We start from the raw sequence: 13,401 nt of genomic DNA on the forward strand, positions 1-13,401 counted from the left end.
TTGCTCTGGAGATTCCCTGCCTCTGCCTTCCAAGGCTGGAGCAACAGGCAGGCCACCAAGCTTCACTGCATTTACTTGGGTTCTAGGAATTTGGACTCTGGTCCTCACACTTGTATAGCAAATATGTTAACCACGGAGCCATCTCCCTGCTCTGCATTTCTGATTTTAAAGGAAATGCTTTCAGTTTTTCTCTGTTTAGTATATTGTTAGCTATAAGTTTATTGTATATAGCCTCTATTAATTTTGAGGTATGCTCCTTCTATTCCTAGTTTCTCCAAATATTTCATCATGAAGGGGATTCGTCTATTGACACGGTAATGTGATTTCCATCATATTGTCTTTATATGGTATTACATTTATAGATTTGAAACATCCTTGTATCTATGAGATGAAACCAATTTGGTCATGGGGTATGATTTAACATGTTCCTGAATTCAGTTTGCCAGTGTTTTCTTGAAAACTTTGCATTTATGTTTATTAAGGATTTTTTTCTATAATTTTTGTTGTTATTTTGTCCTAAGCCAGTTTTAGTATCAAGATAATGCTCATACAATACATCTGATAGTGTTCCTTCTCTTTCTATATTTTATTGACTGGTTAAAGGCACATTGATGTTACCTCTCCTTTAAGAGGTTAGTAGAATTCAGGAGTAAGCTGGGCAGTGATGGTGCATGCCTTTAATCCCAGCACTGAGGAGGCAGAGGCAGGTGGATCTCCATGAGTCAAGGCCAGCCTGGGCTACAAAGCTAGTTCCAAAACAGCTAGGGCTATACAGAGAAATCATGTCTCAAAAACAAAACAAGAAAGAAAGAAAGAAAAAAGAAAGAAAGGGAATTAAGATAAGAGAATTAAGATAGAACTTAGAGGGAGCAGTAGGTAAATATAGAGAGAAATTAGGCAAGAAAGGAGCTAGGCACGAGAACAGAACTGAAGCTGTGTAAATAGGATGTTATCCCAGAGGAATTAAAGCAGGTGGACTAAAGAGCTCGTTTTGCTGAGATTCTATTTTCCCAAAAATAGTCCTCGCCATTCGTAGTTCTCTCTCCTGAGCCCCTGGGATGTATAATATTAAGGCTGGTCCCTCTAATATTATACAAGGAGAAAGGAAGGAAGGAAAGAAAGAAAAGAAGAAAAGGAAGGAAGGAAAGAAAGAAAGAAAGAAAGAAAGAAAGAAAGAAAGAAAGAAAGAAAGAAGTAAATCTATATAGTGATGAGCTTTTCTTTGCTAAAGGACCATTATGCCTGTTGCTTGCTCTAGATCTGCTTCAATTGTTTAGCTCCTCCCCATTTACTTTTGGTAGGTCATGCATGTCAATGAATTTGTCTGTTTCTAGTTTTCCAAAGTTTTGAAATATAATTTTCAAACGGTGGATTTCATTGAAATTTGTTATAAGGTTTCCCTTTTCACCTCCAGCTTTATTACTTTGTGTTCAGTTTTCAAGTGTTTCTCTTGCTGTGTGTGTCTACTTTCACTCCACTGCAGTCTGGTGAGCTGCAGTGAGCTCTTTCGATGTCATTTGACTTGTTAGGATAACCATTAGTTCTACTTTTAAATTACATGTGTTTCCTACTTTTCTGTGTGCAGGCATCAGTGTGCCTCATGTTCCACGGCTTGATGAGGAGGTCAGAGGACAACTGTCAGGAGTTGTTTCTCACCTTCCACCACGTGCATCCTGGCCATTCCTACTGCCCAAATGGGATCTGTTTTAGGACAGATCCACGAGCACTTCTGAGAAAAAAATCTATATTGTGTCTTTTGGGTGGAATATTCTGTAGATATTTGATTTCTAGGGTAGTTTATGACTTCTTTGCTCATTTTTGGTGTGGATAGCTTGTTTTAAAATGAGTGGCATATTGAAGTCATCTACTATAATTGTTTCTGTACCTGTCTGATCTTTGATGCCCATTAGTACTTGTTTTATGTGTTACAGGCTGGTCTTGGAGTCACTCTACAACAAGGGTGGCCTTAAATTTCTGATGGATTACAGGTATATGCTACTGTAGGTAAGCAGTCTACCAACCGGGCTAGGTTCCCAACACCAGATCTTATTTTTCAGTTCAGTCCACTAATCTTACACCTTTTTATTAATGGGGTAAGTGACTTACATTTAATCTTATCACAGACAGACATTTGCTGATTCCTCTGTTTGTGAGTACTTCCTGTCATACTCTCTGCTTCCTGTCTGCCATGAAAGAAAGGAGCTCTTCTGCCTCATATGCCTACTGCCAAAATATCCTGCCCAAGTGTGAGGAACTAAGTCACCATGCAATGAACCCTGCCTCCTGTAAGTTGCTCTCTTGGGTATTTTGGTCATAGTGCTGATAAAACTGATTAATTGGCCCTTAGAAAAATGAAAATCAGAGAAATGAACTGCCCCTACACGTATAGCAGAATGGCCAACTGAGACCAGCGATAGCACTCTGTGCTGGAAGGATGCAGAGAAATGAGCTCACCATAGATGGCTGGAAAATGTAACATTCCAGAGTGGTATAGATACTCACGCTACAACCCTGCAATTGTAGTCTTGGGCATTTGTTTCAGGGAGGTGAGGAGTTATGATGACAGAAAAATATCTACTTGAATATTCATAGCAGTTTGATTCATGAAAGCCCAAACTGGAAATAACTCAAATGTCTTTCAATATGTAACTAGTTAAATAACACATAATGGACAAATCAATTCATATTCAGCACTAAGAAGGGAACGAACCATTGGTAAATGTGTTGAGTGTATTTCAGAGGAAGCATACCAATCTTAACAGGGCATACATGTGATTCCACTTACATAACGTTTTTGAAATAACAAATTTATGAACAGATTGGTGGCTTCCAGTGATTGGAATAGGGAGGAGAGTATGCCTGTAGGGAAGGGAGAAGTCCTTGAGGCCATGAAGCTGTTCTCCATCTTAACTGAGATGGTGGTAGCATGGGTCTACAAGGCTGGGAGATGGCTCAGGGGTAGAGTGCTCACTGTACAAGTATGTTTGGATCCCTCGTGCCCACGGGAAAGCTGAGTGTGGTGGCACACAGTTGTAACCCAGCACTGGGGGTGCAGAGACATGTGCATCCCCCGTAGGGGACCTTAGTAGCTAGCCGATCTAGCCCAATGATGAGCTCCAGGTCATGTAAGAGACTGTCTCAAAGCACAAAGTGGAGAGCAGTAGAAGATTCCTGGTGTTGCCCTCTGACCTCCACAGGCTCATGAGCAACGTGTGCACGCGCGCGCGCACACACACACACACACACACACACACACACACACACACACACACAAAACCTGGAGGGGAAGAGCCTGTATATTGTTAAATATATGCAAACAAGTCCATAGAAAACTAGAGAAACATAAATATAAGTGGATCATATTATGGTCAATTTCTTTTTTTTTTTTTTTTTTTCGAGACAGGGTTTCTCCGTGTAGCTTTGCACCTTTCCTGGAACTTACTTGGTAGCCCAGGCTGGCCTCGAACTCACAAAGATCCGCCTGGCTCTGCCTCCCGAGTGCTGGGATTAAAGGCGTGCGCCACCACCGCCCGGCCCAATTTCTTGATTATGATACTGTATTATAGTTATATATGATGTTACCATGGGGCAGCCTAGGTTTTTAAAATATATAAAATTTGGCCAGGCATGGTGGTGCATGCCCTTAATCCCAGCACCCAGGAAGCAGAGACAGGAAGATCTGTGTGAGTTCAAGGCCAGCCTGGTTCACAGAGTGAGTTCCAGGATAGCCAGGGCTGATACACAGAGAAACCCTGTCTTGAAACAAAACAATACAAAACATAAAATTTGTTAAAGCTTCAGATGAACCTGTAATTCTTACAGTACAAAATTTTAACTAATTAAAAGAAAAAAAGAGGTTGCATTTCCACAAATTACTTTGTTATGGGGAGGGAAAAGCAAAAGAATACTGCCTCCTCCCTATTGGTCATTATGTATTACAGTCACACATTCAAATGCACACGCATACACATGCACACACACGCTCACACACACAAACACACACACACATTAGTCATGGAGCTTCTTAGATAAATTGGAATAGGAAGAGAATTTGAGAGTTGTGCATTGGGCCATAACTAATAAGGTAATAAAGGGAACGACAAATGAATTGGAGCAAAAAAAATCTCATGAAGCCTCCCTGATCCAGCCTTTTCTCAGTGGCCCCGGTGACAAGGGAACCATCAGTGTGCTATGAGATGTGTGACTGACAGCTTGAGCAGCTCCCTGCGTCTGGCTGTGACGCTGGCAGCCGCTGTGCAGTCTGGACTCAGTGTGCGCCTTGAGTCCCTTTGTCTCCGGCCTCCTAATGGAGTACTGAGTGGGCAGCAGGCCAGGGGCTGAATGTGTAATCACCATGGGAACTGAGGCTACAGTCAGTCCCTGGGAATGTGTCCCGGGGCCCCCACATGCCTAGTCAAAGTACCTCTTGCATACTTTTCTGTGTTCTAAGTGGTTACATTTGAGCGAGTGTGTATGTGTTATCCAGTCTGTATGTGCAGATTTGTCCTTGAGTGTCACAGTTTACACAGACAACATCTCATTCTCCATGCTGCTGCTTTGTACCTACTATCTACGAATCACCTGTAATAAAGTACAATGAAAGAAAAACTCCAGCCTGTCTCAAGCAAGCCACCAAATGCCCTCCACATGAACCTTGGCCCAATATCTACAATGATAGTAAAATCTGATTTTTTGTCTTTATCTTCATTTCATTGGTGTAAATCACCCCAAATTATAAGGCTCTTTCTATGCCTGGTGGTCTTTCCGGGGTACATGAATTGAATTCTCTCTCATTTTGTCCTCCAGTGGGTATTTCATAATTTTCACTGGATTGTTATGTGCTGACAGCCTCCGCCCCCAGCTTCCAGTCACTCCACATACTCTCCAGGGGACTCTGGAGGCAGATGTGCTGCTCTGGAGATGGAGGTCGGAAGATCTGAAGTTCAAGATCATTCTCTGCTACATAGCTCTTCCCAAACTGAGATACATGAGGCCTTGTCTCAAAAACAAATAAAGAAAAATAAGATTGTTACAGAAGAACAGAGTTCCATCCAGACTGGTATACATAGACCTTGCCTCAGAAAGAAAATGGGAGTTGAGGAAATGGTTCAGTGGGTAAGGTGCATGCCATGCAAGCATGAGGAACTCAGTTCAGATCCCTTGTACCTGTGTGAAAACTGGATATGGTGGCACACAGTTTTAAGGACTCACTGGCTTGCTCTGCTAGTCTTTATATATATATATATATATATATATATATATATACATTTTATACATTTATATATAATATATAGTATTTTATACATTTATATATAATACATAATATTTTATATAAAGACTATATATATATGCTATATAAGCTCTCTCTATATATGTATATATATAGAGAGCACTGCAGATATGGCTGCTGCTGCCTGCTGACATGATGGGAACTGGCTTGCTGAAAGATTACTAAAGCCTCCTCTCAGAGGATGACCTGAACCAACGGATAGGGGAATTGGCTTTAGCCCCTTTCCTCAGAGTGGGACAAATGAGCAAGTCAAGCTTCAGAAGTTGTGGTGGAATCTGGCAAAGCCTAGGGTTCTTCTGAACTCACACATTTACCAGGACTCTACCTCTGCACGACCTTGCCACCATTATTTTACTCTCCTATGAACATTCTCTCACTAAATCACTTGCACAAGGATCCCTACTTCAGGCCAGGCTTCTGGAGAAGCTGCTCCAAGACAGCCCAGCATTGCCTCATATACCTGTTTCCTTCATTCTACTTTTCAAAAACAAAAGTTTTATATCTGTTTATGGATTCATGCATTTTCTGTCTATTCCCTATTAGCCATGAATTGGTTTGATGTGCCCTGAGCTCTGTGAGGGTAGAGGCATGCCTGTTTCATCCACCCGTGTTCCCACAACAAACACTAGCCACAGTACATGCAGGAACTCACGAACTCTGGATGGATGAGTGAGTGTGGAATATGATATCTTTTGTCAGGATGAATATATCTGGTAATGAATGTAAGGCTTATATTTTCTCATGGATCATGACTTTTATGAAGCTTCAATGGGTCCCTGGCTGAGGCTGAATCTTCTAGTAATCCCAACCTGCCTGCCAATTTGCTCCTATCCATCAGCATCAAACTAGGTGTCTTCTCTCTCAGAAAATAAAAAATTCCTTTGCACTGCAATAATACCCAATAAATTAATATGCTTGTATCTATACCAGGTACAGTCATTGTTTTGGTTGCTATGGCTCTTACTCCCAATGACATATAGGCTCCTCACTCAAATGACACTTGGAGCCCACTGGAGAGTAATGGTGAGCTAAAAAACAGAATATGACAGGAAGTGATGAGTGCCTTGAGAAGAAGAGTAAGGGAGCCTGGCATGGTGGCCCAGGCCTTAACTCCATCACTCCGAAGTCTCAAAGCATAAGGATTGCCATGAATTGTGGGCTACATAATGTAAGGAGACCCCCAACTCAAAAAAGCAAAACAAAAGTAAAGTGTTTGTCACACAAGCCAGATGTGGCAGGGCACATCTGTAATCCCAGCATTCCTAAGGTGGGACAGAATGTAGAGACAAGAGACTCTTCCAGAAGTTTGTGATCCAGCCAGCCTGGAGTATGTAGCATGGTGCCAAAACAAACTCTCTTCAACAAATTGGAACGCAAGAACTGGCAGTTGACATCTGACCACAACATGCACACCATGGCATGTTAAGTCCTCCCATATACACAAGAGCCCCCACCTCCCAAGCCCAGAAGGATGGCGTGCAGTCGTTCTCTGTTAAACTTCACTAAGCCTCATTTGAATCAATGGCACATAACTATGGGCCAGTCTGTAGCAATATAATATTACAATAGTCATTCTTTTTCTGTGTATTTCTACCAGAAGCACTTGGGAAGCTAGTCGCCATTGCTTCTGAGGGGGACAAGGAGAAAAAACTATAGGAGGTTGAGAAAACTGAAGTTCAGGGCATTAGGCTCTTGCCCAAGGTCCAAAATCAAGAGTCTGAACTGAGCTGGGTGGTGGTGGCGCATGCCTTTAATCCCAGCACTCGGGAAGCAGACGCAGGTGGATCTCTGTGAGTTCGAGGCCAGCCTGGGCTACAGAGTGAGTTCCAGGACAGGCTCCAAAGCTACACAGAGAAACCCTGTTTTGAAAAACAAAAACAAAAACAAAAACAAAAAAAAGAGTCTGAACTGTGAATGTAGTCAATAGTTTTCTGACTCTAAAATACATTTCTTTTTTTTTTAAAGATTTATTTATTATGTATACAATATTCCTCCTGCATGTTGCCTGCAGGCCAGAAGAGGGCACCAGATCTCATTACAGATGGTTGTGAGTCACCATGTGGTTGCTGGGAATTGAACTCAGGACCTCTGGAAGAGCAGCCACTGCTCTTAACCTCTGAGCCATCTCTCCAGCCCTAAAATACATTTCTTTTCTTGAATTACATTTAATTTTTTTCTTTTAAGCTACTCGCTTCATTTGATTATCTTCCACTAAAAATCTTAAGTGGACTTTTTTGTTTGTTTTGTTTTGTTTTTCAAGACAGGGTTTTTCTGTGTAATAATTCTGGCTGTCCTTTGTAGACCAGGCTGGCCTCGAACTCAACAGAGGTCCACCAACCTCTGCCTCCTGAGTGCTGGGATTAAAGGCATATGCCACCATGCCCAGACCTTAAGTAGACTTTTATAAACCTTAAATTCTGTCAGTCTTATGAACCATTAGTCAATCACTGGTATTTTGTTGAATGTTTTATAATGTGCACGTTGGTCTATGTAGCACATTGATATAACATGTTGATCTTCCATAAACAAAATGAAATTGATTGCAATATTTGTTTTATTTTACTTTTAAAAATATGTACTCATTATTTGGGGGGCATGCATGCCATGGCATGTAAGTGGTGGTCAGCGGACACCTTGTAGAAATCTCTTCTTCCATCCTGTGTGGGTGGGTGCCAAAATCAGGTTGTCAGGTGTGAAGGCAAACACCTCTGTCTGCTGAGCCATGTTGCCGTTCTCGTTTTGGTTTTGGTTGATAGATGATGTAGTAAGTCAGGACTTACGAACTTGAAAGTCTGGTGTTTTTGTGGGGGACAAAGTCATAGGGGTATTTATTTTCTTTTTACCAGCAGTAGAAACTATGTTTCATGCCGTCTTGTTCTTATAACACATTTATACACACCATTTCTGTTTCTTCCTGCAGTGCATTTGTGTATAAGTGAGACAGTAAGTGCTTGCTCATAGTCATGTAGATGTTAAAGACAAGACTCTAAACTCAGTGATGTTTTATCGCCTTCTTTTGATCAGGAACAGTGCTGTAGTGGATGGGAGGTTTGTCCTGAGGCTAGGTGGTTCCTTCTCTCACAGCCATGGGTGGAGGTACAGAAGATGTGGGGTGGACAGGATCTGTGGCCCTTATCCTATGCTGCTCAAGAAGAGCAGCTGGGTTAACCACATACTTGGTCCTGAAATTAGCAGAAGCATTTTCCCAACCCATACCTAAGCTAGTTGAGAAAATCTTTCTTCTTATGTTTTTGAGACAGGGTCCTGCCTGCTCTGTGGATCAAGCTGGCCTCAAACTTGTGGTAATCTGCTGTTTGTTTCTGCTGAGCTCTGGGGTCACAGATATATGATACCGTACCCCGAAAGAACGTGTTTCTTGAGAAACTCTCTTCTAAAAAATGTCAAAATGAATGAATTTATAGTATGTGGATCCTAGTGATTTAAAAAATTAAAAGTATTAAGATGTGTTCTTAAGGAATGCCCCTTGTGTCTATTTATAGCAGACAACTAGATTTCCTGCTGGCTCAGTTGTTTCGGGTTGACCACAACTGTTTTGTCTCTGCCAGCACCCTCCTTTGTAGTGTCCTTTCTGAACCATTCTAAATCTTAGTACAGAGTTTCCCAAATGCATTTGAGAATATAACAAAAGCTAGCTGCACAGGCAGTCAAGCCCTGACTGATCCCAAAGCTTCTGACAATAGCAACAAAGATGTGGGAAGACAAGCTGCCTAACATTACCCTTGCTCCATTCTGACCATTGTGCCAGCAGCAGCAGCATCTGGAATTTGGCCTGGAATGTTCAATAAAAATGCATGACAAGGCTTAAGAGTGCTTCAGTGGCTCTGCCCAGAGGTTCTTTTCACCCAGTGAAGCAGCAGATAGAAACTGAAAAGACAGCAAACATACAGGACAGGAAAGGTCCTGTGTGAACTGAGCCGTCCCCTTCTTTCCACATTCTTTATAATGTACACCAACAGTGCTTTCAGTGGGTGCTTCCCTTGTGGAGCTGTTCATTAGTGGACTGTGAAATGCATTTTTTTTTATATCCATAGGTTGCCTTCCAACCAATTAAGTTGAAAATGTGTGTGTGTGTGTGTGTGTGTGTGTGTGTGTGTGTGTTTTCTCTAACTTCATGATAAATCACTGGGCACTATCTGAAGAGTCTTCAGGGCATTGAGAAATCTGTTTTAAATCATGTAAGGAAATCTGGTTTAAAGTGAAACCTAATGGCTTCGAATTGCTGTGTTGCTCATTAGCAAAGCTCCTGCTTTTGAAACTGGTGCTTAGATTTTCCTTCAGGAAGGATCATACTGCAAGGTCTGCACAGTTTCTGCTTTTAGACACTAGTTACGAAGAATATTAGAAGAGACAAAAAAAACTAGGTCTGTCACTTTGTCTCAAATCATTCAGCTTCTGACATAAGCAGGCCTTTCTCAGGCATGAAAAGAAGGCTTGAATGATTCATGGGATCCGTCCCACACATTAAAAATGAAGGAATGGAGGGAATGTCGAACAAAATGATTCATTTATTTGCAGCACATAAATAGAAATTCTTTCAGGGAAATACACACTGTGTGTGTGTGTGTGTGTGTGTGTGTGTGTGTGTGTGTGTGTGTGTGTACATTTATGTATGTGTGCATGCAAGATAATGCAAGTGCTTTCTTTAAATCAATATTCGTGGCAGGTGTGGTGGTGTGTGCCTATAATCCCAGCACTTGAGGCAAAGGCAGGAGGAACACCAGCCTTTGGAGCATGCCCAACATCATCTACATAGCGAGTTCAAGGCCAGCTAGATAGCAAGACTATGTCTCAGATCCTGCAAACCAACCAGCCAATAAGCAAAAAATAAATATGTTGGATTAGATTTAGTATCACATCATTTGTTTCAGACAATTTGTTTGAATCTTATGTATCTATTTTTCTTTAAAATATTTCATTTGGGGCCTGGAGAGATAGCTTAGTGGTTAAGAGTACTGATTACTCTTCCTTCTTCTGGCCACCAAGGACATCAGGCACACTTAGACATGCATGCAGGCAAAACATCAATACACATAAAGTAAAATAAGATAAAATAAAATAAAATATTTCCTTTGGGATTGCATTGACATAACACCCGTATGACTGAAAGTATGTCTTAGTACCTGCTACTGTGCAAAATCACCATTTTTGCACTGGGTGATTGACATGGATCTCTCTCTCTCTCTCTCTCTCTCTCTCTCTCTCTCTCTCTCTCTCTCTCTCTCTCTCTCTCTCAGACAGGATCTCTCTACTACATAGCCCTGGCTGTCCTGGATCTCACTCTGTAGACCAGGCTGGCCTCGAACTCACAGAGATCCACCTGCCTCTGCCTCCTGAGTGCTGGGATTAAAGGCATGCGCTACCATGCCCAGCTTAAATGTGTTCTTTTTTTTTTTAAACTTTTTATTGATTCTTTGTGGATTTCACATCATGCATCCTGATCCCTCTCATCTCCCTGTCCCCTCATTTCTGGCCTCTGCCCTTGAAACCTGCCCCCAGAACAAAACAAAATTTAAAAGTGAAAACAAAAATAAACAAACAAAAATCTCATCTTGGAAGCTGTAGTGTGGCCCAGTGGGTCACACAATATACCTTTTAATTCATACATCTTTACTTGTAAGTGTTCATTGCAATGAGTCACTGCTCTGGCTTAAGGCCTCTGGTTTCTGCTACACTACTGATGCTGGGCCCTCACTGGGGCTCCTCTTGGACATCCTATCACTGTATTATGTCCTGGAGATCCTGCTGTTTTGGATCTGCAGGTCTGGCTCCTTCACATGCTCAGACAGTTCATAGTTTCAGTGGATGTTGGGTTGGGCCAACTCATGGCCCTGGTTCTGGGCCTGGGTTTCAGCTGGCCAGTTTTCCCTCATTTTCATCACCAGTGTGAGCTCTCCAGCCCTGCATTGGCTAGCTCACCTGATGCAGCAGACAGTAATGAGTGGGGACAGCAGTTCTGTTCTCACACCCTCTGGTCCAGCTCTACTAGGTCCACACCACTAGGGCCAGCTCTACTGTTTTGCCCAGACAAGGTGCATGGCCCACTATCTCTATTGCTGTAGTTGGTGAGGGGCAGGGCCATTCTCCTGCTCTCATGCCTACAGGACCAGCTCACCTGTGCCCCTGACAACAGAGTCAGCTCTAGTGTGCTCTCCAGGTGAGGTACAGGGACAGCTCTTCTGCTCTTGTGACTCTGGGCCAGCATTCCTGACTGCTGCAGGAGGGGGAGGAGGGGCGCATCTTTTCCTTACCCATCCCACTCCATGACAGATGAAGGGAGCAGGATCAGCTCTCCTGCTCTCATGCCCTCCAGGCCAGCTCACCTGTGCCCCTGCCAGCAGGAGCAGCTCTATTGTGCTGCCCAGGTGAGGTGCAAGACCTCTGTCTTGAGTGCTGCTGCCAATGAGGGGCAGGGCCAGTTCTCCTAGTCTCATGACCTCAGGGCCAGCTCTCCCACCTGTCAGGGCCTGCTCTTCTAAGTGCTGAAGCCAGTGAGAGGCAGGGGCAGCTCTCCCACTTTCATGATCCCGGAACCAGCTTTTCCCATCTGCAGTAGGTGGCAAGGGATGAGAGGTGAGAGGGGTATCTCACTGTCATGCCGTTTTGTGACAGACAGAGGGGCTAGCTCTCCCATTCTCATGCCTTCAGGGCTGGCTCGCCTGCACACACACACACACACACACACACACACACACACACACACACACACTGCTAACAGGGACAACTCTTCTGTGCTGCTCATAGGATCTGGGCCATAGGTGTTGGCCCAGATCCTGGGCCTCCATGTGGCCTTTGATGGCAACACAGGCCACAGATATCAGCACAGACTCAAGCTGCAGTAGGACCAGAGACCCAGACATGGTCCTTGACATATATGGCCCCAGCAGTGACTTGAAGACCTCAGGTGTCAGCCTAGACTGCTGGCCTCTGCATGGACCTCCATAGCAACAGGAACCAGGGACATCAGTTCAGAGCCCAGCCACAGCAGGGCCACAGATCCAGACATGTCCCCTGGCAGTAGTCCAGCCAGAAGTCACCATGGTCTTGAGTGGCAAATGTAGGCCTCTTACATCAACATGGCCCCTGTGGGGGCACATCCCTCGGACACTGACTTGGTCACAGGTGGTGACCTAGACTCCAGGGGTCCACAGGGCACTTGGTGGTAGAACAGGAGCCACAGACATCAACACAGACCCCCATGGCTACATCAGGGCCACAGACCAAGACATGGCCCTTGGCAGCAGCCCAGGCCTGGACATAACCATGGCCCCAGGTGGCAAGCAGACCATCTATGTCAGGGTGTTTCTCACTGCCCTTGCCTCTTCAGATCTGCCTCTCTCCCCAGCACATGAATCATTCTGCCTCTCTCTCTCTCTCTCTCTCTCTCTCTCTCTCCTCTCCCATTTCCCCACCCTGTACTCAGTCACCATAATGGTGTCCAACTGCTCAGTGCCAGAGGCCAGGCTTGAGTCTGGCCTCCAAAGGCTAAGATTGGTTGATCCTGCCTTCCCCAGGCATCTTGACCTAGGGGTGGGGTACTGTGGCTGTCTGAGCAGCTCGTGCATGGTTGATTTTGTTCTCCCCAGGCCAAGAGGCCTGAGGGAAAAATGTGTTCTTAATTGAAGTAGAATTACATCACTTTCCCATCTCTCTTTTCTCCCAGCACCTCCCTGATATCCTCCTTTGAATCCCTCCCATGACTCCTCATTCTCAAGTTGATAGCCTGTTTGGGGAGAGGCTGATTTTTCTTCTCACAGCAGTTATTAGCTGCCTATAGCTCTTTATCTAGGTGTGGGACCCCACAAAATTTCCCTCTGTGCATGTTAATGTGTCCATTGATATTGCCATTAGACTGTGAGAGCCAGAATACCAGAGTCTGCTGTGAGATAGTCTCTCCTAGAAATGGCTGCACGAACATTGATTTATTCTAGGGCTGGAGGCTGAGAAGTCCAAGATGAGGGGTCAGCAGGTATGGTGAGGGCTCACACTCTGAATTGCAGACAGTTATCTCCTTGTATCCTCACAGAAACATAGGGGGAACTAGCTCTCTTCTGTTTCTTCTCTTTAAAAAAGGATTTTCCACATTTATTTCT

The 13,401-nt window shown here is 43.8% G+C and overlaps 1 protein-coding gene across 3 annotated transcripts in view; it reads left to right on the forward strand.

The window, feature by feature from the left end:
* The window catches only part of Napepld (N-acyl phosphatidylethanolamine phospholipase D), a 97,722-nt gene that overhangs the window by 2,237 nt on the left and 82,084 nt on the right, over positions 1-13,401 (forward strand). Inside the window, exons 2-3 of one of the 3 annotated variants that reach the window (XM_059257227.1) lie at positions 270-314; positions 1,932-1,988. The exons of 1 other annotated variant lie outside the window; for it this stretch is intronic. In XM_059257227.1, coding sequence (XP_059113210.1) covers positions 270-314; positions 1,932-1,988 — 102 coding nt within the window. Of the gene's footprint in view, positions 1-269; positions 315-1,931; positions 2,005-13,401 lie in introns of those variants that run through there. One more of the 3 variants, XM_059257232.1, reaches the window with a different exon arrangement.

This window comes from Peromyscus eremicus, chromosome 3, assembly GCF_949786415.1.
Source record: "Peromyscus eremicus chromosome 3, PerEre_H2_v1, whole genome shotgun sequence".
Taxonomy (NCBI): Eukaryota; Metazoa; Chordata; class Mammalia; order Rodentia; family Cricetidae; genus Peromyscus; species Peromyscus eremicus.